Here is a 24262-nt window from a genome sequence, read left to right on the forward strand (position 1 = left end):
GATTGGTGATTCATCCGTTAATCCTTATTCTCGTCCCTGCCTCTTTGCGAGTGATACTAATCGCGAATGGTGTTCACCGTCATCCTCTCGGCGCGCGTATCCTATTTCCAGTCGCGCGAACAAATATCGCGAAGTCGTTCGCGTCGGTGTGGTCCGCCAGGTTGAAGCCATGGCTAACCGGCTAGGCCCCGAGGTCGCAAAACGAGTCGCGAGGAAGGACGAGGAAGAGAGAGACGTCGTTCGGAGACGGAGGACCGGCGCGGTCCTTAAGCGCGGTAAGGACGCGGGGAGCTTGAGGCGAAGGGAAGATTAACATAGAGATGAGGTCGTCTTGAGTCTTTTCCGCGCCGGAGTTATGTTCTCATGATCCCCGACGTTCCTTCGTCCCGTATACCTGGTGTACCCTCCCGCGTGCGTCTATCTATTGCACTGATTTTAATTTTAACGATAAGCAGACGAGGGAATTTGAAGTTATACAAGTGAAAAAGTGAAATATTTTTGATAAATAAAATTTTCTATAAATGCCAGACGAAGTTTAGTATTTGAATTAAGTCTTAATTTGATGTTTAGTTAGCGAGTTGCTCAATCTGTTTGTTTAATTTTAATTTTTTGTAGAAGAAAACTTTGAATGTTTTAAGAAATAAACTTTCATTAAGATGTACAGTCGGTGATTGCGGAACACCTTGTATAATGTGTAAAGAACGCAATATATTTACCAAGGATAGAGTACTTACCTTTACTATGTGGGACGTACTATGTGTATAGAAATGAAGCGCATATGTAAAGCAGTTGCATTACATTGCATAAACCGTTAGTGAGCCCGTCATATTCCTCTCATCGCGAATTCGTTGCGTGATTATGTTTAAGCAAAGTCGACTAAAGTGTTAAAACAATTTTCCTAAGCGCAAGATGATCGGGAAAGTTTTGCAAACTACGTGTATTTAATAATAATAAACTCCGTGATTTAAATTGCGTAAAATTCACAAAAGTAATTAAATAAAATAATCATTTATAAAATGTAACACGTTAACGTTGGATTATTTGCATATTATAAATTATTATAATGTTAGTATTAAAACTAACACAATTAATTTAATTAATGGGAGGGGAATTGCGATTCTGTTATCATTAATATTTTTTTTAATATATCCGTTGAAATATTGCATTTAGTACGCGACACAACACAACGTATTGTTTTAATGATATTTAAAAAATGCATTAATAATATGCATTAAATGCATTAAATATATATATGAGGACTATATAGTTTATTAATTGCGGAAATTGTTTAAATAATTATTAATCATCAGAAATCATATCAGAGTCAATGGAAAATTTTGCAAAATATTTTAAGAGAGATACGATGATATGATAATGATAATTCTAGTAATTTGTAACTCTAAACCCATTTCGCATTTAAACTGTAAATTAACTTTGTTTATCAAATTTATGATTTTATGTAATGTCAATATATAGTAAATAATGATATCTCGGGTATGACACAACAAAATTTCACGTTAATTTCGATGGCGATTTAATTTATATATAATTCTCAGTTTATACACATACAATTATTATTGGCATAATTATTATTACCAATCCAATAAAAATTCAACAAAAATTGCTGAAAAGAGATTCCAATATATATACACATCTTGTGCGTGTTATTTGAATAAATTTCGAGACGCCGAACACAAAGAACCGTAGCTCGGATAATAAAATTTCACATCTGGAGACTGGATTGTCGTTGGAACACACATCAAGTTTCACATTTATTTGGAGTGGTCTCTTATCTACCGTAGATTTTACGGAAGGATGGAGAGGAGGATTTCCAACATCATGGCTTACTGTTCATCGGGGCCTTTGTGAAACGTCGCTACAATTCCCACCCCTCCGTTTCATCCCCCCCTCGCGGGCTCGCTCCCTCCCCAAGTTACCGGAATGGTACACGCGTGATTGTATCACCGCTGATTGCATTACCGTTCTGCCGGCTGTTTGCAAACTGCAGTAATAACAGTTGTGCATTAGCCATACACGCGCAGCCTCCGCTCTCCCCCATCCTCTTTTCGGCCCTCCTCCCTCTCTGTGTATTAGTAGCGCTCGTATCACTTAACCAGGAGATACGAGCCGAGTGAGCGAAGCTAATGCTGAAATAATGCGACAACTAGCCGTTTGGCTCGTTTTGCGCTACCGGAAATGGTGACGCGAATCATGCAGGAAAATAAAGTCGCACTCATACGCGCTTTTTAATTAGAGGTATCCAGGGAAGAATGTTTTTTATTCTTCTTGCTTGGATTATAAAAATTCCAATCTCTACGAAATCTCGCGTAATCTCTGCAATCATTATTAAACGTCTGCGTTAATTATTATTTACATCGTTTTATCGATTGTCTCTTTTTAGAAAGATTAAAAACCACTATTGATATACGCCCTCGCGGAAAAGGTTTTTCAGCCTTAAAGCTCGATAAAAGCTTGGTTAATTTTTTTTACACGCTCTCATACCGTCAAATATTTTTACTTATTAAAAAAAACGATCGATAAATCTCGTTTCTTCATTTTGCTCCGAAAGCGATTCATATTTATAGAGAAACGAGCAGCGAAAAAAAAACGGAGTAGCCTCTTTCGGAATGGAATTATTCATATGTACGTCGTTTCGGTCTGAAGAGAATCCTCGTCTTCTTCTCCGCCTCCTCCTATCTTTATGCGTCCGCTAATGACTGTATTTGCCCAATTAACGGCGGCGAGCTCAGTCGGACTCGTTATTTCGGCAGGAAGGCGGCGAACGAGATTAACGCTCCGGTTCCTGCGAGATTCTCTCTTTCGGCGTTTCTGTTCCCCTTTCCTCTCTCTTTTTCTCTTCCTTTCCCTCTCTCTCTCTCTCTATCTTTCTATCTCTCTCTCTTTCTCTCTCTGGATGATACCCGTTGAATCGACCAGAGTAACGCACTCGATTCCCGCGTGCTCTCGATAAAAGTTTGTTTCGTGTGTCTTCGGCATCGTCGAGCGAGTTAACGTCCAATTAAAGGAGTTTCTCGTTAGCGCAGCGGACGGGCAAGCGACGACGACGACGACGGCGGCGGCGGTGGCGGTTCTCTTCTGTCAAGGTACCCGTTGGCACTCTGTTGACACTCGCAACTCGTATCTGGGGAACTGCTGGTAGTCAGAATTCTCCTCCCGCATCATCGCATCTTCGTGTACGAATTAACGCTTTCGCGAATTAATAAAGCGAATACTATAATAAACATTAGAGGTAAACAATAAAAAAATATTGGAAATTCCTATTTAGAAAATATATAATTTTGAAACTCATATTTTTTCAATATAATAAATTATTGGAAAATTATATAGTCACAAATAGCTTTAAAATTATAAATCAGTGTTAAAATGCACGCTACACTTTAGATCATGAACTATCATAGTACCGATGTTATGACAAATTGCGCGAAATTAGTTCGAAAATTCATTCAATTTATTTATAATTGAATTCTGTTAGAAAGGAGTGAATTATAATACGAGCGTCGTATTTTCGCTATCCCGGGAATCTCTGTGAGATTAAAAGTTGAAGAAGCCCCTTACTTTCGCAATAGAAACACGATTAACTCCAAATACAATTCGCGGAAGCCGAGTCGGGCCCGACTGAATTATTGCTGCGGGAGGAAAAGTCGGGATTATTTCCCCCGATACTCGCGCTTCGCTTGAAAATTTGCAGCCGACGACGTCGCCGGATCGGACGTCACGGCGCAATAATGCAATTATAATTATTAACGTGACGGCGCGACGCTCAAGTTTCCGCCTTGGAGAGCGAAACGGTTTCCCTTCAATTCCGCGAGGTTCAAACTTGCCCGTTCAATTTTTCTCCCGAGAATCTTCCTAAATAAGTTCACTTTTTTTTACCAAACTTTATTAAAATAAAAAGAAAAGTCTTGACGGATTTTTGATGAAAATGTCAAATGTGGCAATTCTGAAGAAATGTCGCTGACGTTGGATGTCACGATGTTGAAATCTCTAAAAGATCTGATAAAGAGGAAATTACTCGTCACGAATGAAAATTGATGATATTAAACCTTATATAATATAAATCGGCAGAGAGAAAGAGAGAGAGATTCGAGGCAACTTTTTGTTCCGAAAATCTATGTCCGTTTATTTCATTCGAGGAAGAATTCACATTTATCCGAGGCTCTCCGCGACGAATGGTGTTAGCTCCTCTTCTTCCCTCGTGCGTTCGCTTTTTTTAGGCGATTACCGAACCAAAATTTCGCCGGAGCGCAACTGGATTAACGCAAGGGACTCTCCTCTCCGCAACGACGTTTTCAGCGGCGTTCGAGGTTAGTTCCGGGGCTAATCTGATTACTTAACGTCGGAACTTAACAAGAGGACCGGCGAAGTTTCCTCGATGCCTCTTCTCTCCGCGCCAACTCCTTCCCCCCGTCCCCTCCCATTTTTCCCGCGGGATTAAAATGACTTAATTTAAACTTCGTAACGCCGACACGGACGCCGCGCAAAACGACAATCCGCCGATTTTATCCTTCGTAAAGCCAACCGCGCCGCCCGCATTTAACGCAGGCTAATTCGGCCGCCTTTATAAGGTTGTATAAGGAGGACTCGCCTCTCCTTTCGCCGACTCCTTTGCCTCCGCCTGTCCAAGTGATTACGAGACTCGCTTAGTCTTTCCGGAAAATAAGGCCTTTCGCCTTCTTTGGCCCTTCCTCTGAAAACGGAAGAAATTCGCTCATTTAGAACGTGTCCTTTTTTCATCATACGACGCTTTAAACAGCCGACAGCGAATTATTTTCTCATTCATATTCTCCAACAATTATAAACAATCGAATATTCCGCTTCTCTTCTCAATTCAACTTGCATGAAAACTTTCACTCACTTTTGCATTGCTACATTTTTTCACGATCTCGCCGAGAAATGCAAAGATGAAACAAATTGAAGACCTTCCGTTCTTATCTAATCGTCATCGCGTATCCGAAACACGAAACGCGGGAACAAGCGAAGCCCGAAACAAGCCCGAAAATAGTGAAAACAGCTGACATGACCCGCGGTGTCGCGCGATAATCATAACTCTTCGTTGCCTCTCATAGAGTTTGTACAAGGCGCGGGAAAAATACGCCGCCTGCCAAGCCGGGAAGCTTGCACCGGAGGAAATGATAAATTCCGGTACCGCGCGTACGTGACCGGGTCATTCGGGGATTTTTCGGGACGGGTGTCGCGCGCGACTGAACGAGGAGGAGGCTTTATCGTGACAAATGGCCGCGGGACGAAAATTTGCCTAATTAAAACGTAGAGCGTGGTCAACACAGGCGCGCGCATCCGGTAGCATAGAGAAAAGGGATTAATCCCCGGCGTACGACGGAATTTAACCCTTATCAGCGCGCAACCTATTTTTTTTCAGCGGGATTAACCTTTTTTTTTTTAATGGCGAGGAAGAGGCAACGAGAGAAAGAGGGAGAGGGAGAGATAAAGAAATTACCAGATTGAATTTGTTCGTTTGTTCATCGAAACTTGGAAATATTCTCTCGAAATATTACACTCTGCCCACACACACACACACACACATCTCTGTGTTTCGTCTCTTTTTGCAATAATTGCTTGTTTCGCGAGAAAATAAAATTGTTTACAACTTTTTTTCAGTTTGAAATTTTTGAATTTCAAGTCTCTTGGAATAATATTAATTGTTTTGAAATCAGCGAACCGGAATTTGCGCGATGTAATCTACTTTGCGAGATATTAATCGCGCAGTTTGCGAAATCAAAGGGAGAGCCCCGTGATTCCGTGAGTAAAGTAAACCCTCTTGATTCTCTAATAAAATCAATCATGCACCAATAATCACAACCGCGCCGGACCGTTTCTTCTAACTCGATAGCTTCTCGAGGACTCCGACGACTTGGAACGACGAGGGGGTAAGAGAGGGGGAGGGGGAGGGGGGGTCCAATCGGTAAGAGCGCCGCTCGATAAATCCCTCGGCAATTCCGGCAACGCCGAAAAGAGCCGCGGTCAATCTAGTCCCCGACAGTCGCTCTCGCTCGGCCACTCGGAAAAAGCATCCGACCACTTTGCGGCGTCCCCCTTAGTTTACTCGTTTTCTTGCTCTCCCACCCCCTCCTCTCACCGCCTCCCTTTCTTCTTGCCGCTCGTAAGCTCGAGGGTGGCCGATTTTCTCGGCTCGCGCGACGACCGAATCGATTCTCTTGAATTTGACATTTTATTTTTTTCCTTCTATTCCTCTTTTTCTCTCTCTTTCTCTATTTTCGAATGTATTTTTTTGATCCAAATGTGCAATATTATAAACGCGCGTGCGTTTATTGTGTTTACCTCGAGCAAATATGAAAAATGCTCCGATCGGCTTTTATTAATTTTTAATCCGCTCATAAAAATTTGAAACGATGAAACAATATTTAATATAAAGCTGAGAAATATATTATGACTATACCGTCGATTTTATTTAACCGCGATATATTCAAAATGTTACGTGCGCAGCGTTATGATTAATAACATGAGACATGAAAGAAGTTAATATGTTTCTACGATGCATGCGTAATTAATGGTATAACTTTGTCTCTATAGTTTGCTCTCTCTTTTCTGCTGTGTTTTATTTAAATTAAAACTACGTTTAGACTGGCAGCAATTAATACAAAACTGAACAATTTAATTTGAAACTCTGTTTCTCTACTTGTAATTCATCATGCCGCTCCGGGTATTATCTTCCACTTCATCTTCACTTCGAAGTACGACAACCACACTCGCCTAACTTTACGAGCGTGTGCGCCTTACTCGCTAGATTTATCTTAATTAAATTAAAAATATCATCCAAGTAAAGAATTAATTTTAAGGCAAATTAAAAAAAAGAAAATAATAAAATATCCATCATAAGCAAATTTCAGTGCTTCTCAAGTATTATTCTCACATATATTTTTATATAATACTTTGGAATTTTCCCTTCATAACACAGAATAATATAATACAAGATATTTTTATTTCCACAGTAAATAATCAAATTATTTTCTTTTACTTCTAAAATTTTTTTTTGTAAAAATTTTTTGAATTATGTGCCTTATATATATAAACTTTATTCACTTCAACTTTACAGTCAAGAAGCGGGACTTGGTTTACAATGTAATTATGTGCCTTATATTCGAAACAATTATTGTCATAATAATGATTCGTAAGGAAAGTGAAATTTAACCGTGGAGACGATGGCCGCGCCTTTCATTTGCATATAACGCCCGCAATTTGGTCATGCGCGAAAGAGATAGATATATCTTCCATTCTCAGGATTCTGTCTGGAAAAAAAAAACGAATACCGCTCGACCGCTAGAAATCCGACAGTCAGTCTGATCGGAAATGGGAATTAAATAAAAATCACGCGAACTGTAGATTTGGATCTCGCGCAATCGGAAACGAGATGAGCGCGGTACTCGCACTGCTCGCTCGTTTGCTTTTTCGCCCTCCGTTCTGCATGCGAATGAGAGAAACGGGGACGAAGGGAAAGAAAAGGAGGGATGCGGCGATGAGCGAGTAGGGTTGCAGTTCCTCATCGCTCGCTACGTCGACGTAGAGCGTCGTTGAACCTAAGACGAGCCAAGAAACGGGACGGAAGGAAGACTGCATTTATTAAACTGAACGCGCAGACGGGTGCATCCCCTTCTCGCGGTTCGTCTTTTACCCCGGACTCTCTCACTCTGCGAAACCCCCTCGATTTCTCCTAGGTTCTCTCTCTCTCTCTTTCTGTTTCTCTCCCCGTTCCTTCCGGGTCTTCTACCCGTTCATAATTTTTGGCCATCGTTACCTCGATGGAATGAGGTCGGTATGTGTAAAATAGTGCCTCGATACGCTCTTCATCACCGAGTCGCATCTTCTTTCCGCTCGTTTTATTTTTTTCTCCTGCTTTCTTTTGTCCCCCTCTTCTCATCTTTTTCCTTATTCTACTCTCCGTGTTCGTTGGTACTTGCTTTTTTCCTTTTCTTTTCTTTTCTCCTCAGTTTTTTTCTCTCTCTTTCTCTATCATTTTTCCTATCCTTCTTGAATTCCTTATATTTATTTTTTTTCTTTAAATTTTCTTTCCCTCCTTCATCTTCTTTTCTTCGTAATTCTTGTTTTTTTCATATCATTTCTCGTATCATTTTTCTTCCTAATCTTTATCTTTTTCTATCTCTCTTTTAATCCTCTATCTTTTTTATTTTCTGTCTTACTGTATATTCCTTGCTTTTCTGTACAAATTTATTTTCTGGCTTTTCTCGTATATTCCTTTCTATATTTGAAATGACGTCACGCATTAATATGATTATACGAAACGTGGGAGATTCTACTGTGCTCGAAATTTAGGTTTGTTTCACATTCACGGAAATCATCGTCGGTGAAGACCGCCGGAAGTATCGATCGGCCGGCGAATCGTGGATGACGAATATGCGCTGAGCGTATCGCATCATCCCCTCTCTCTTCTTCCTTGCTCTGTTATGCGTACGGTAGTGCACGGGGTGCGAGGGCACGAGACAATTAATCAACCGGCACAATCGCGCGCACCTACTCGCGCGACTCTAGCCCAGCCCTGTGACTGATTCATTATGAGACCTTAATTAAGTCCCCGGACATTAGCATACCGACCACGCCGCGATTTTTCTCCCTCCACGTCTCAATTCCTTTGTCTTTATCCTCCATTTCTATATTCTTTTATACGATACGGTGTATATTTGATTCTCTGGAATTCGTCATCGAATCCGCAAGTTCAATCGGTTTCATCCTCTACCGAACAAAAAGTGACTTGAGTCGAAGAAAGTTTTCGAGGAAAGTTTTCTTGGCATAAACTTAGATTTAAAATATATTCTAGATAAAAAAAGGAAACTGATAATATCGCTGAATGAAATGTCATTATATTAATTAGAATCTTCGACAAATGGAGATGAAAATATTTCAAATGAGTTTCAGATGCGATCGGAGAAACAAAAATTGAGCTTTCAGAGCCAATTTTAAAATTACACATTTGCATATTAAAAATGAAGAAAAAGTATATTCCCACGATTGGACGGGACGAAAGGGTTGGAACGAGCGCAGGTGTCCGTCGAGGACGGCTTTATCTTATCACGTGCCGGATGTGGCCGTGCTTTCCGACATGGGATTCTTTATTGGACAGTTAGATACCTCTGATAAAAACGCGCCACTTTACGGTTTCATACTAATGTAATTTCCCGGGCGCATTTTCATTAATTTCACGCGAGCGAGCGAGTAAAGGTTAATTATTATTGCAGTCTTAAATTTTAAAATCCACGTTAATGTCTTTGTAGACATGCTCCTAAGTGTATTTATCGAATATTGCTTGATCGCGAAACTCACGATCGGACAATACTTTTTTCGAGAAACAATATATTTTCACCCGCACCTTCCTCCCATTTTCGTGCTTCCGATTAATGTGTCTTCGTCAATAAGATTAATCGGTGATACTCTCGATTTTTCAGCACGCTGAGGTGGAGGATGGAGGAGCTGGAGACGCTGGAGAGCACGGAGTGCCCGGAGTGCCCCGGGCCACCCCCTGAGTTCCGGTTGCCGCCGCCTCCCCGGCCGCCCTTCCTCACCGAGGGCACCTTCTGCTCGGAATCGCCTCTCGCCGAGCTCGAAGACTGCGTTGCTATCCCGGTAAGTCTGCGTTCTCGACTATTTCTTTTTCTTCAATTATGCAACCTGATTTGCGGAGTGCTGCATTGATAAGGGCTGATTATATTGCCCTCATCTCTGGAAATCTCTCATTTAACTTCCCGATCCGATCTCAATTGAGAGAGTCTACGTTTGCAAGACATATCTTTATTAGAATATTTTATTAAGATCTCTCGGAAATCAAGAGAAACTAAAAATGTTAATCAGTTCAAACAACATTTTCTTCATTTTACGTGATATAAATATAAGCTTTAATATTTATATACAATCAGAGATAGGCATAGTTGAAATATTTATTTCTAATTCTAATTAAAATCAAGTAAATATATACTTTAAATGGGATTTTAATTAATAAAATACTTTTTCTCTTTCTAATCATTTCAAAGTAGTTTTTGAAGTCGGAAAAGTAAAATATTAACATATAACTATATTTTTTCTGTGTTATAAATGGTTAAAATGAGAAATAATAGTTTATTTATACATTAATTAAAATCAATTTAAAATGTATTCTATCAATTTAATATGTATTCTTGATTTTAATTAGAATCAGAAATAAATATTTTAATATGCATTTTTTCTCGTTAAAAAGCGATTTCAAATAATCAATTAATGTATAATTATCTCTCTCATGGTAAAATATTTTTATATCAATTTGTATCTATTCTATTTAGCTCTTTCTTTACAACTTACGTTCTTTAGATCCATTTTTATTCATGTTTTAAAATTATTATTATAATATACACATTGCAGTTGTTTTTGTTGATGTTGAGCATTCAGTACTTAATGGATATTTTCAAGATAAATGCACATTTGTTTTTTCCCTTTTCTAATTATTTTTCTTACTAAACAGCACTTGAAATAATAAAGTAAATGTTTGGTATGCAGTTTTAACGAGCTTCAAAAATATTGCAATATTTCAATTACTATATATTGTAATAATAATATATGATAATTTATTAAAACTAATTTATTTTATGTTTGCAATTTCAATTATTACAAATTTCAAATTAATATTTCCTGCATGTATATTTGTACCAATTATATAATTTCCTTCATAGAAATATTTCGCAACTCTTATTTAAACGAAATGATTTAAATTGCTTTTATTAGTCGTCTGCAGTTGAAATGTGCGTCCCATCTCCGTACGTAATATTCCCAGAACAGACCGCTTGCTTTATTTCGATTGTTTTAACGGGGTGCTCTCTCTCGGTGCACGAACGATACTCTATTTCGTCTGAAGGGGCGGATAGTTGAAAGCGCGCGTCATCGGTGGCCCGAACTAATCTGCAAATCGCCTTTCCTGGGCACTCGTCGAACGACGCGCTCGCTAATTCCACGATGCGCCTCGCTACTTTAGATCCGTAACTAACTCCGTAATTCAGCCTTCTTTCCACGGCTTATATCGATCTCCTCCCGTACGATCGATACGCGCATTCGAGATGCAGGGAGTTATCGCTTTTGTCGTTTGCCCGCGCTCGTCGCTCGCACGGGAGAATATTTGCGCGCCGTATTCATGAGCGAATACCGGAATTCGAAGATCGATGGTCGGAAGTTCTGCGAATACCCGCGGCTTTGAAATATGCGCGCTCGAGTTTCGCGATTATTAAAACACCGGCGAAGAAAAAAAAGGCGAGAAGTTTGAGAGGGTCGTACCGCGAGTACTTAGCCGTGAGAAAAATGATTGGAAATGTGGTTTCTCCAAGATTCCTCAAGATCCGCCCGAGCTTTCATTTCTTTTCTTTCCAACTATACAGCACGCATAGTTTACGCATTATTTAATTATGTGTGCGTTCAGAACAAAAAAAAATAATTGTTACGATTATATATATTTATTCTAATTGAATATATTCAGAAGAAAATTAACATAAATTGCCATGTTAATGCGATTATTATATTTATCTGAGTGAAATAGCGCGGCCGAATTTACATGACATTTGACGCGGGCAGCTTTTACCGAAACGTGCTGAATTCTCATCATGTCCGAGAAGCGTTATCACGATCGCGAGTCGTTGAATCTTTCCGACACGCGCGCGGATTCTTCGTCGTGAAAAAAAAGTCAACGCGCCGGAGCACTCGAGCGAAAATCCTGCACGTATCCCTGTAAGAAATTGGCCGCCAAGTACCGGGCGTTTAATTGTAATTACAATCGCAGAAGCTCGTCAAAGCGCTTCTTTCCCCCGCGGAGGAGATAAATTGGATATCCTGCTGTTATCTCTTTTGATCCGTCGAGTACGCGCAAGAACTGCCCTGAATAATAGAGTATCATGGTGAACGGGTGATGGAAGAGGGAGGAGAGGGAGGGGACAAAAAGGCGCGCTCTGGGGCATCGAGGGCTGGGGAGGGTGGTTGGAGTTAATGTAAAATACATAAACGGAGCACTCGAGCAATTAAAGCAATCAGCATTCGCCGGGATTTTTCCGTCTTGTCTCAAAGCGTTTCTTTTCTCTCCCCTTTCCCTCCCTCGCCAATTTTCCCCTTCCGTTCCCTCCTCCAGACCTTCCCCTTCGAAGCGTGGCTCGTGTAATATGTAAAAAAACCGTGTATTTCTTCGACAATTCATTGCTCGTCACGCTAGAAAGCTTTTATCGAGCTTCCATTGGATGTTATTCCGGGGCATTGTTACGTTTCCAATAGCGCGGATGTAAATCTGGTTTGTTCTTCACAAGCTCTAATAATTTGTCGAGTGTATTCACGTGCACGCGAATAGTAACACGTTAATTAATTACGATATAAATGTAACGATAATAATTTCAACGATATAACGGGTATATTGATATACGAAGCTGTTTTCGCTTTTTTTTATCGAATTTTAAATAAATAGAGCAGAACACACACACTCCGATACACGCGTTGAGCGTAATTAATTTTTATTTTGTTCTGTTCCACCGGAACAAATTACGCGCCACAAGAGCGAATATATAAATGTCCAGTATTATCGTCGCAAATGCGATGCCTTTAGGTAACGCGAGAACGAAATGGAATGGACCGGATTAAAGCGAGCGCGAAAAAAAAATTCAATATTAAAGCGCATCACGCGGAGCGAATCTCGTATAATAAACGCACGTGCGTGTGTACTTGTGCATACGTAGACGTACATAAATCAGAGAGAGATTCCACAGTGTTCTAACATTTCCCTGCTCTAATATTTACCGCGCTACACCGTACGGTACATGCAGCGTCTTTGACCCGTTCGCGTGATCTATATCGCACGACCGGACGTGAATGGAGCGGGAATTGCACGGATGGGAAAAGAATTCCAATTAAAGTGCGTCACGCGATTCTCTCCGCTGACCGGATCTCTCTCCTCGATGCGACTTCTTCTCACGTACGGTAACTTGGCAGTGACGTAACGAGTCTCTTGATTCTTGGTCGTTAAACCGTAATCGCGTACGATGATTGCATTTTGAATATTATTGGAAAATTAGGATCATCATCTTCAATTTGATATAAAATTTGCATGGAGCTTTCTTTCGACTTATAATTAAGAGTCGTGATATTTTAACGCTGGAAAAATTGCAATTCTTTCTTATTCTATATTTAGTCATTATGTTAGAAGGTCGAATATCGAGCTGCCAATTATTTAGTATTACATATGTACATCTAAAAAATAAACGCATGAGCACTTTCTCCCTCGTCTACTCATTTATTTAAGATTTTTATCATTATAGTATGTCACACGAAGAAAATCATGAATACAAAAATGGAATGCGCCTCTTTGTGGCACATTCTGGATTTTTGCAATTATTTAACATGAAAGTATAACAAATTTAATTGAAAAATAAATTTTTCTCGTAAAGAGCACATTTTTATATTTTCATTATAAAATGCCACTTGATTATTTTCCCTAAGGAAAATATTATTCACCCGGCTTTGAAATATCATAATACTTAATTGTAGATAAAAAGAAAGCTCTTCATGCAAATTTTAAGCCAAATCGAAGATGAATGTAATATATAAATTTATCACGTTATCGATCATTATAAGAGATTTAAAGAGCGAGACATCATTATTATCGTAGCATTCTATATCTTAATATCTTTCTGCGAATAAGATGAACGAGATGATAGCAAAGAATCAAAGATATATGCACACATGTGTATATATTTCTCTTTAAAAATAGCAAGGCAGGAAGCTAAACTGATGCGGGAAATGAAACGGAGCAGTTTCATCATTAAGATACCAACGATTCCACAATTACGAGCGGATCGAAAATAACTACTCGATGAAGTAAGAAAACAATGGTCGCGGAAATCCGTTCGTTGAAGAAGAATCAAAATCCTCAATGAAAACTCGTAAGGCGAAACGTAAGGCTCGTTACATCTTATCATCGGTTAAATCGTGCGCGATAAAAAGCATCAGTGCTCGACGCGCAGCTGGGCGTTACAAGTAAACGGCGGTAAGAATAATCGTCTCGGGACCGATGTAAATAGAGAGGAAAGTCGACCATGCGAATAGTCGAAGAGAGAAAAAGAAAGAGAGAGAGAGAGAAATGCCGTTTCGCTATTGTCTCTGAAACGGATGTGACCATTTAAAAAACAGAGAAACGTATTTGCCACGCCATCTCCTTTCCTCGTCGTTCTTGCCATCTCCTCCTGGTGCACCCACGACGCGATAAAAACGCTGCACGACTATTAATAGGGAACATGTGCTCCGACCTTGTCGCTCGCCGCGCTCGACCCGTTATCGCCGCGCGATTTTACATCATTACGGATAATTGGAGACACGTCTCCTGCCATCCTTCCCCCCGAGACGTATCTCTCGCGAGAAGATATATTTCGAGAAGTTAACACCGTAGCCTCGAAATAACCAGCTAGATAGATTTCATTACATCTTTCTGCAGGACTATTACATATGACATATTACACTTTACGGAGGACATCAAAAAGACTTCGCAGAATTTTAATCATCCTTGAAGTCTGTAATGATTCGAGGAATTTTAAGACTAATTTGTATCTTTGCAAAATTTTCAAAGAAATGTATCGTCAAATATTGACTTCGTAAAATCAAATATTTTTAAAATACGTCGCTAAAAAATTAATAATGGAAAATTCTATCCAGTTTTAAGTGATTGCATGTTGGAGGGTCTTTTTATAGGTTAACATATTCAATAAATTTGATTATTTTAATTTCCTTCACAAAAATGAAAAATACATATTTTGACATGTCAAATACATTAATTAAGTCGATTGAATTGGGACGCCATTGTTTCGCTCACTGTTATCGAGATACATGTCTCCATTACTTAGCGCAGTTAATATCGTTTCCGAAATGCAGTATTGCTAGATACTACAGATCATTGACTATTCGTAACTGCCGGACGCGCAATTAGCGTATCGGATGATTAATATCGCTGTCGCTGCAGTAGAAGGAGAGCATCCTCGAGAAATACGCCGAGGTAAAATTAATTCAGGAGTTGCAGTCGAAGGTTCGCCTCGCCCGAGTTGCTGTCCATACTTGTACCCTCGCGCGCTATTAAATCGCGATCCAATAAAGACACGGCCCGTAACTTGTGTCAGCGAATTATTTCGACATCGAGCGCGCACTCGGAACCAGAATCGAAATTAATTGTCCACCGGATAATAAGACTCTCCACCCCCCGTTTCCTGCGAAACGGCAATAAATAGGAAACGCCGCGCGATGCGACCTCGATTGTTAATCATTTTCCATTATCGTCGCTGAATAACGACGTAATGCGCGACGCACAATCGCAGTCTGCGTGTGTTTAATCTCGACTAACTGCTCGACGTAGCGTTTCTCTATTTGCGACTGCATCACGGAGGGAGATCGCAACCGCGTCCATTTCGCGAAGACAAAACCCTTGTAAATTGTAATTGACAAATTAAGAGATTAATAAGGCTCTAAAGTGAAAGCACGAATTCAAATCTCACGAGCCTATAAGAAAATTACAATTCTTTTGTGGAACTGATTAATATGCACACGGCACGAATTTTACTTGATTCTACATCAAGTATCTATACATAAATCTAAATTCGAGACTTAATTTTAATAAATCCCTCCCACGCTCCTCTCTGTTTTTCCCGCCTACGCTTCTTCAGACGGGCAAGAGGAGTTTAAAATGAAGTCTCAAATTTATATATAGACTTGGTATAGGACCAAGTAAAATTCGCGCTCTGTACACACTATATTAGTTTGACGGAAAAATTAATTTTCTGACGCACGATCATCTTGCGTCAGGCTCTTGTAGAGATTGAATCGTAGATTTGAATTGCAATAGAGTTTCGCGTTCGCATTTTGTCACCAGTGTTCATCACGATTTCATTTGTTGTTTTTTTTCGGGAACAAAATTTCAAAAGCTCTCGCCTTCGCGTATCGAGAATTCTACTTTATACTCGACATTGCGGTTTTTAAGGATTTAACGTCGTCGATGGATTAACCGGCGAAGTGTGGCGCGTGCAGGTGGCAAATGCACATTTAACGCGACGCAAATCCCCGTCGGTTTCCGGGGAAACCTGCCTCCCCTCCCTTCCCCTCGTGATGGTTTTTGCGCTTTCTCTCGCGTCTGGCTTTACGGGACGTTAAACGCATCGGGTAAGTCCTTAATTGAATTCTCGCCCCCCGCGGCTCTTGCGCTTCCGTTGCAATAAGTGCTGGAAACACGGTAAACATTTTGTCCATCTGCGGTTCTTGAAATTGGAATGACAATGAAGGAAGAAAAGGCGGGATCCTGCGTAAAGAGGATTTCATAAATTTTATATTTTCTATATGATCGCACACGAAGAGCGTCCCTTTTGTGGCGAAGCTTGTTATCTCCCGAAAGTGCGATCTTGCGGCTAATAATGTATCGGACAGATTCGTTGATAGGATCGTCGAACGCGTTTTATTCTACCTGGAGAACAAGTTTTCCCGAAACAGCGACGTATTTTCCTCGGACCATCGCAATATCTTCGCCTCCCTCGTTACTCTCGTCCGAGGACTATCCTCCTACCGAAAGATGTTACGTAACGCGCGTAAAAGTTCGCGTTTCGCGGGCGATTTTACTGCGCGCACGCGAGAGAAGGTGTGGGAGGCCATTTACGAGCGAAGAGAAACGCTAGCGGTTCGAAAGTGCGAATTGAGAAACGGAAGGAAATAGCGATAAAAAAGCGGAATAACAGCCGAAGAAATTGTCTTTCTCTTGAGAAAGAGGAGAAAGAGGGACGATATTAGCCCGCTTTGCGAAACCGAGAGGGAGCACGACCCTCTTTGTGAATTTTTTCTTCTTTTTTTTTTGTTCCTAGGAATTCCATATCACGGAGAACATGCTCGTTTCGCGTTATACGCTGAAAGTCGAGTTACTTTAATTCCCGTCGGATTATCTCGACTCTCATTCGCCGGACGCTCGACTCTCTTATCGTGCGACCGTTCTCGGGATCATAGAACAGTAGCATAGCAGTCGCATTTAATCTCGGACATGAAATTTTCACGTAAGTTGCGTTCCGGCTCCCGCTCGAGTGATTTTTAATCTCCTCGTTATCTTGCCCTCCCTCCGAAAAAAAAGAAGGAAGATGAAACGAGAAGCTTCGCGAAATCCATGCCTGAATCTTAATCGAGATATAATTGTACCGCTTCGAGGTCCCTGTACATCTCCTGACTCTCTGAGAAGCTTATATCTCTCCGTCCCCCACCCCCTCACTCCGCCCTCTCGCTCTTCACTTCCGACTCGCTTCGGCTTCGTTTCCCTCTTCCAGGGACTCGCGATATGCGCAAGAGCGAATTTAGATTCTTGCCCGAGGAAGATCGAATCTATCTCGCGAGGTGAGTTATAGTTAGTTTGACTATTGCTAATTTAATCCGGGAGAGGGTCAATCGAGTTCGTTCTCGATTTCCTGTCTGGTCGCGATCCAAAATCAGTCGGTCAATAATCAAATATTCTACTCTTGCCAATTATTTTTGCGATATTTTAACATCTCATAAATCACTTATTTTTACTCTTGTCAATTTCTAAACATTGATTCATCATCGATTTAGCGATGGAATATTTATATCAAGTTTGTGAATGATATATTGAATAAATTTTTACCTCGCTGTTATTATTTATCTTCTATTATTATTTGAAGGTTTTGAAACAAAGTATCTTTGTTCATAGATGAATAGGTTTTTTTCTAATCAATGAATAATTTTACATTTTATTTAATTAGGCTACTTAACTCGACTACTTCAATTGCAAATATATTTTAATTATCCGCATAGTTGTAATTATTCAGTTGCAATTGTTTTAATTATTCAGTTGCAAATGTATTTTAATATATTATACAATAATTATTTATTTATCGGACGGAGTGTCCGATTAATCGACTACGAAGATAATTTGACAAAGTAGCATTCCGTTTTATGTTGAATTCGAGAATTCTAAATTGAACTCGGGATACATACGTGCACAAACATTTCTCATTTTCCCATCCCCTCGTGAACAGATTCGCATGACAAGAATCATGTCTCTCGGAATATATTTAAATCATTAACTAGAATAGGGAGAGGGGGGGAGGAGGATTTACTTTTATAACGATTTCTACACCGCACCTCTCACGAGCATTTACCCATCTCGAGAGCAACGCGAGGTCGGGCGTCAATTTATCACGGGCAATTCGCTCGCACTTTGCCGAGGCGCGAATTAATCTGCATGCACGGCATGCCGCGACTAGTTTCGCTCCTTTCATCTCGATCCTCTCTCCTCCTGGCTGCCGGTGCCGCAAGTTGCTCGTCGTAGACGACGACGAGCGTGCGCATTCGCGATATTCATCTGGCGTGCTTATGGGATTGGTAATTTCGCGAAGCAATTTTCTCGCTGTCTCGTTTTGCGCGCGCCTCGGAGAGGCGACCCGGGGAAATATCCGCTCGCGCACGCACATATTTCGCTCCCCCGCTCGCGAAAATACACGAGTATCGCGCGCGAGAAGGCGACTCGCCGTCTCGTTTCTTCGCTTTTTCGTCGCCGGTGCCGTTTCGAATTTCGCTTTAGCCCTGGCAACGGCAAAAGTTCGGATTAAGTCGCCCGGTATAATGCGACGAGTGCGGACAATTGGACAAGTTTGGATTTGAATTATAGTCGTGCCGCGCGCGAGATTGCGAAAGCCATCCCTTTCCCCCCTCCCGGTGTTGGCCACCTGGCCGCTTCCTGGCTGACGGCGGCGAGGGTGGATGTTTAAGGACGACGATGTTGAAAGTGGTTGCGCGATTATTAAATGCACGATTGCATAGGGAATTCTCGAAAGAGAGAGAAAGAGAGGGGGGGGGAAGGAGCTATTGCTTTTCTGTCAATTTTAAAATAGATGATGTAATTGAAAGGGCTCTAGTGCCCCTTCAAGCTCTACGACAAGAGCTGCAATCTGTTCAATATTATGTAATATTTCTTTTTATTATTTGCAATTACAAGTATGTATCTCGGACAATGAAGCCGTCGAAGCTCTCCGCGATTCCGATAGAAGATTTTCCTCTCGTCAAAGGAAGAGAAGAGAGCAGAGTGAGACTGAATCGCAAAGAAGATGACGGGCAAAAAAGCGGATGGTCAAGTCTTTTTGCGCCGAGCGATGTCTCTTTATTACGCGAGGGAATCCGCTTTGTTTTCGCCGACGCGACGCCTCGAGAGTCGCGAAAAAGAGAATCGTGAACGCCGTAGAGAAAAAAGAAGGAAGAAGGGAGAAGGGGGGGTAGCGAAAAGAAATGCAGAAGGAATGCCATTCGCGTTCTCGCAGTCTCGACGGAACTTCGCGCGTCTTGATGGGAACTGGAGGACTGAAAAATGAGCATTGCCGGGAAAAGAAGCGGTCGGAAAAGCAACTCGCGCTATCGCGTTGGTGTGTTTTAGTAGGGTAAGAAGGCCATTCCTGCCTTGTTACTTTAGGGAATAGTTTTATCCACTAAGAGTTTAAAAAAGCGTGACGTTACGTCTCGATCGCTGGAGGATGAAAAATCCAAGCCGAATAAATTATATTCCGAATAAATCTGGATGAATGAGATAATTTCAGCCAAATTAATCAATATCAATCGTCTCTTATACCAAATATCATTTATTGTTGAAAAAAGTACATAATATGTACAAAGTGTCCTAAAACCACCACCGAATGTTTCTTTGCGATAGCAAATATTCTGTCCAATTTTTAGAGATTTTTCATTAGAGGAAATGTCAAAGAATATCATCATTTTTTTGAAAAAAAGAAATGAAATTTTTTCCATCATATATCCTTGCAATTAAATTTCAAATTAAAATTCTGTTAAAATAAACTCCATCTGAAATTGAATGAAGAACGTTTGGTTAATCTTTTATAGCTCAAAAAAATTTAGTTTGCTTTTCAATTGTTCGTAACTTTAATTAACTTATTGATACTTTAATTAACTTTAATTAAATTATTGATATCTCAACCTTTTCGCTGAAAAAAATCGTCTACAAAATATCCAAAAAATCCATCCTTAAAAAACACCATTGATTTTGAGACATCCAATACAATCGTATATAAGAAAAAATTTTTTCTTTTCTTCATCCATGTTTTCAATCATGATGTATGGTATTCCGACGTGGAGGGATAAAACGCTAGATTATCGCGTTCGATGAACGCAAAATTCCAATTTCAATAATAACGATTGCGTCGTATTACGTGAATAATTTCGTTACATCTGCCGATATCAACGCATGATAACGTAATAACGCGAAACAAATGTATTCTTTGATCTATTCCGGCGGACACGGGAATGATTTTGCGCGTTCTTTTGCGCTTCGTTTCGCCATAGCGTTTTCCCATACGCGGCAAAAGGGAATCGGACTGACGTGACGCGCTTTGTTCTCTTGCTTAGCATACTCTATACCGGACCACAATTTATTTTCCCTACCTACTCGCCGTACTACTTTTCCGCTTTCCGAGTACACCGTATCGTATTCATCGTCGACACACGAAAGGTTCTTTGGCGTATCCTCCCATCCTTTAGCTGATTTGCGTCTTTGATAGCGACGAATGCGCCGAGTTGCCCCGCCGCACTGAACGCATTTCCTCGCTTTCATTCACCGGGAATTTCAGCGAGAGCAAGAGAGAAAGAGAGTCGGAAAGGGAGAAAAAGATCGCGCTTTTCTGGAACTTTAACGGAATGTAAGTAACGACGTACAATTCTAAAATGGTGCTCAAAGTGCTCGATCCGATCGCTTCCTGTCGGTAGACGCGAGCAAGAATTTTATACAGATGAGAGCAAAAAAGGACATTTTCTCATATAAAGATATGTTAGTAAAGAATTTAGATGTTTAACGACTGTTCGAGAGAAAAATCGGATAAATATATTTACATCAAATATACCTTTATATAAATTTAATTTGACATTTTATCATTTCAAAGTAATTAATATTTAAAATTATATATATACGTAGAATCGAAAGTCTATTCAAAAATTGCACAAGGTCTATTTGTCAATTAATTCTAATTCTTATTAAATAATATATATAATTATGTAATACATATAATATTAATTATAAAATATAATTATTATATAACAATTATATTATAAAAAACGACCTATAATAAATATCCATCCATCTAGAAAATATTCATGTACATATTACTTTTCAAATATCAAAAATTACTCAGATATCCTAGATATCCAAAAGCATGAAAATAAAGCCCAAAAATAAAAGCAGAAGATCTAAATCGAAAATTTTGACACTTCCGCATTTTTCACGTCATCGTACCCCGGATATAAACGTCATCACAGCCGGATCTGTCATCTGATAATATAATTAGACTCCGGAGCGACGATGAAAAGCGGTGACGAGGGCAGGGAAAAGGGAATTGGAGTACAACAGAGAGCAGACGTTGGAAAGCGGATCCCGACATCGTCGCAGCGTCGGGGCTGTTTACACAGCAGGCTTTCGTGGAAACAAGCGCGTGAAAACTTTCACGACCTTGCGGCGAGCTCTCGCCCGTGTCGGCGTCATCGTCGTCGTCGTCGTCGTCGTCGTCGTCGGAAAGCTCAGCCGCGTAAAGCCGTGACCCGACTTCTCTCTCGCGACCCGCCACAATGGCGACAAACGAGCTCGGATGGAGCCGATCTTCTCTCCTTCTCCTCCTTCACCTTCTTCCTTTGTGGTATTCCTCCGACAACATAAGCATAAGCAACATTGTCGATCTAATGGACTTGGAAAATAGACTTGAATATATTCTCCGCGCTTCTGTATCTTCCTGAAACCTTCTCGTGGATCTTATTGTATTTCATAAAATGCAATTTTCCTAATTATTTGACGGATATTATTATAAATACGTATGATAAATAATATATTTGAAATACGTATGAAAAAAGATATATTTGGGTATAAATTTGGTAATAATTTTGTTTATTAAAATATATTTTATTTAAAATATAAAATGTTTTATATCTCTCCTAGTCGTGGAGCGCTCTCTTGAATTTCGAAAATTCGAGTAAATAGAAGTGGCGGATAAATTTATTTAGATATATGCGTTTCCCAGGTTTACGATTCGCGTCATTTCCGCGGGGAAGTCAAACTCGAGCTAATTGCAAACTAACAAAGTAACGCCGAGCGCTAACACGATTTTCGCGAGGCACGTCTCCAATGGCGATTAAAGTTGACTCCCGAGTTTTACAGCGACCTCGTTTTCGCGATGACGGAAGTTAAAGCCGTCCCGCAAAATACTATTACGTCATCCGGTAGCTCGGTGATCGTCGCTCGATGAAAAAAGAGAGAGAGAGAGAGAGAATCGAAATTAATTCTATAGCGAATTAAATTACCCTCGGTCAGTTAAACATCCCGGTTATATTTTATTACAGCTATAACGCAAGTTAATTACGCTCGATTATTCATATGTATGAATGAACCGCGTTTACTCTCCGCTGCACTGCCATTACGCGAGCATTAAGAACGTATTCAGTTATTAAAGTAACCGGTACTAGAATTAATCTTGCGTAATTATTCCATCTCGCAAATATAATTATATAAGATTACACGATACGTTTATTATTTTCTCTCGCGTAATTTCTCTTCTCGTTAAAATATTTTATAACGCAGCTCCTCTCCTTTAAACGGATGTTTTTTTTACAGCACCAACGCGATTGTCCCTTCATATATTTATCTAAAGGGGTCGATAAATGTCGCGACGTTAATATTGATAGCGGTTAATGCGACGTTTCACCTCGGTGCAACGCGAGGAAACGTTATTCTCCGTAAAACGGATATTTACGGAGAGGGTTTCTCTCCCACGCGAGAGGGTTGATATGGCAGAGGGAAGGGACGGTGCGACCGGTCGGGTTCGATGTTTACGCGCTTCCGGAATAATCAAGGCGAGGCTCGACGTTGGTAACGAGGGTGTTGCAAAACCGCAAACGTCATCCCACCAGGTTCCCCTAGTTCTTCGAGGTTATCTCTCCCTCTGTTCCCCATTTCGAGATTCGTTAATCGTCTCGGGAAAACGGGATCGTCTGGAAAAGTATGCGACTTCGAATCCGGAAATATAACAGTCCATTATGATCGCGAAATAAACTAGGTCTGTGGATAATCAATACAATGTTAATTCTGTATATCCGTAATATTCGTCGTAAATCTTCTGTTCATTCGAATTATTCCCGAAATCGGTGTTTGATGGCCTATGAAGTTATCTTTTGCAATTTTCAAAATTTATCTTAAATATTCTATCATACTCTTGGAATTAAATTATTTATTAATTTTGCTTTTTTTAAATTTTTATCACATATTTTCCATATTATATATATTTCGTAATTCAATAAAAAATTTTATCAATTGTAAAGGTAGAATTGAAAAATATAAAAAAATATTTACTTAATAAATATACAGATTTAGATAAATATTTACTTGATTAAATAAATCAAGGATGTAATTGATAAAACGATAATGAACTCTCTTAATAAGTTCTTGTTTTCAAATTTTAATGAGTAAAAAAATTACGACTTTTTTGCAAGATACCTTTGGCAATTATTCTGTTTACCGAGTGGAAGATAAACATCCAGTTTGGCTGACGGCTACAATTTGAAACCATCGTCCCGTAAGAAAGTCCAATGTCTAACGATGTCGGAGCAGTTTTGTCCAATGAGAACAAATCACTTCGAACTTTGCGACGAAGATCGAATGATCGTGTCGTCGATCCTCCGTGAATTATATAAACCGTTCCTCTTCTCCCCCTTCTTTCAAGGTGATTGTAAGGGTGCATTATCGGAAAGCCATTAATTAGCATTCAAGGTTCGTTGCGTGCAAGGTCGTTTTGCCAAAGGAATACGGTCGAGGGCGAAGGTCGTTGAAGAAGAGCCCCCCATCTCCCCCTTCGTCGCTACAGATACTTTCGAATCTTCTTCCGCCCCCGCGAACTACTTAATTTACCCCGCCGTAATTAATGATGCATCGCGCCTCGCTAATCTCTCGTCGTCGATACCTTTACGCATATTTTTAGAAACGCGCTCGCGCAAAAATCTCCATTAATTAACATTTAAGATAAACTGCGAGCATAAAATAGATTTACGGAAAAAATAGGGTCGCGCGTTTTTTGAATCGCAAAATGCGTAATGTTAATAAGTTAATGTTAATGTTAATTAGCAGAGATTTGAAATATACAACTTATACTTTTACAACATAATATGGATTAATTATGGATCATTCCATGTATAAATA

At 40.0% G+C, this 24262-nt stretch overlaps 1 protein-coding gene across 3 annotated transcripts in view; it reads left to right on the forward strand.

The window, feature by feature from the left end:
• Pxb (putative Hedgehog signaling attenuator pxb) overlaps window positions 1–24262 on the forward strand; it is a 377459-nt gene that overhangs the window by 279013 nt on the left and 74184 nt on the right. For all 3 annotated transcript variants that reach the window (XM_083089605.1, XM_083089604.1, XM_083089603.1), the window contains one exon: window positions 9456–9633. In XM_083089605.1, the coding sequence (XP_082945731.1) occupies window positions 9472–9633 (162 nt within the window). In that variant the 5' untranslated portion in view covers window positions 9456–9471. The remainder of the gene's footprint in view (window positions 1–9455; window positions 9634–24262) is intronic.

The sequence above is a fragment of the Camponotus vicinus genome, unplaced genomic scaffold, assembly GCF_025532165.1.
Source record: "Camponotus vicinus isolate PSW18456_S1 unplaced genomic scaffold, iyCamVici1.0 SCAF_2, whole genome shotgun sequence".
In the NCBI taxonomy this organism is placed as follows: domain Eukaryota; kingdom Metazoa; phylum Arthropoda; class Insecta; order Hymenoptera; family Formicidae; genus Camponotus; species Camponotus vicinus.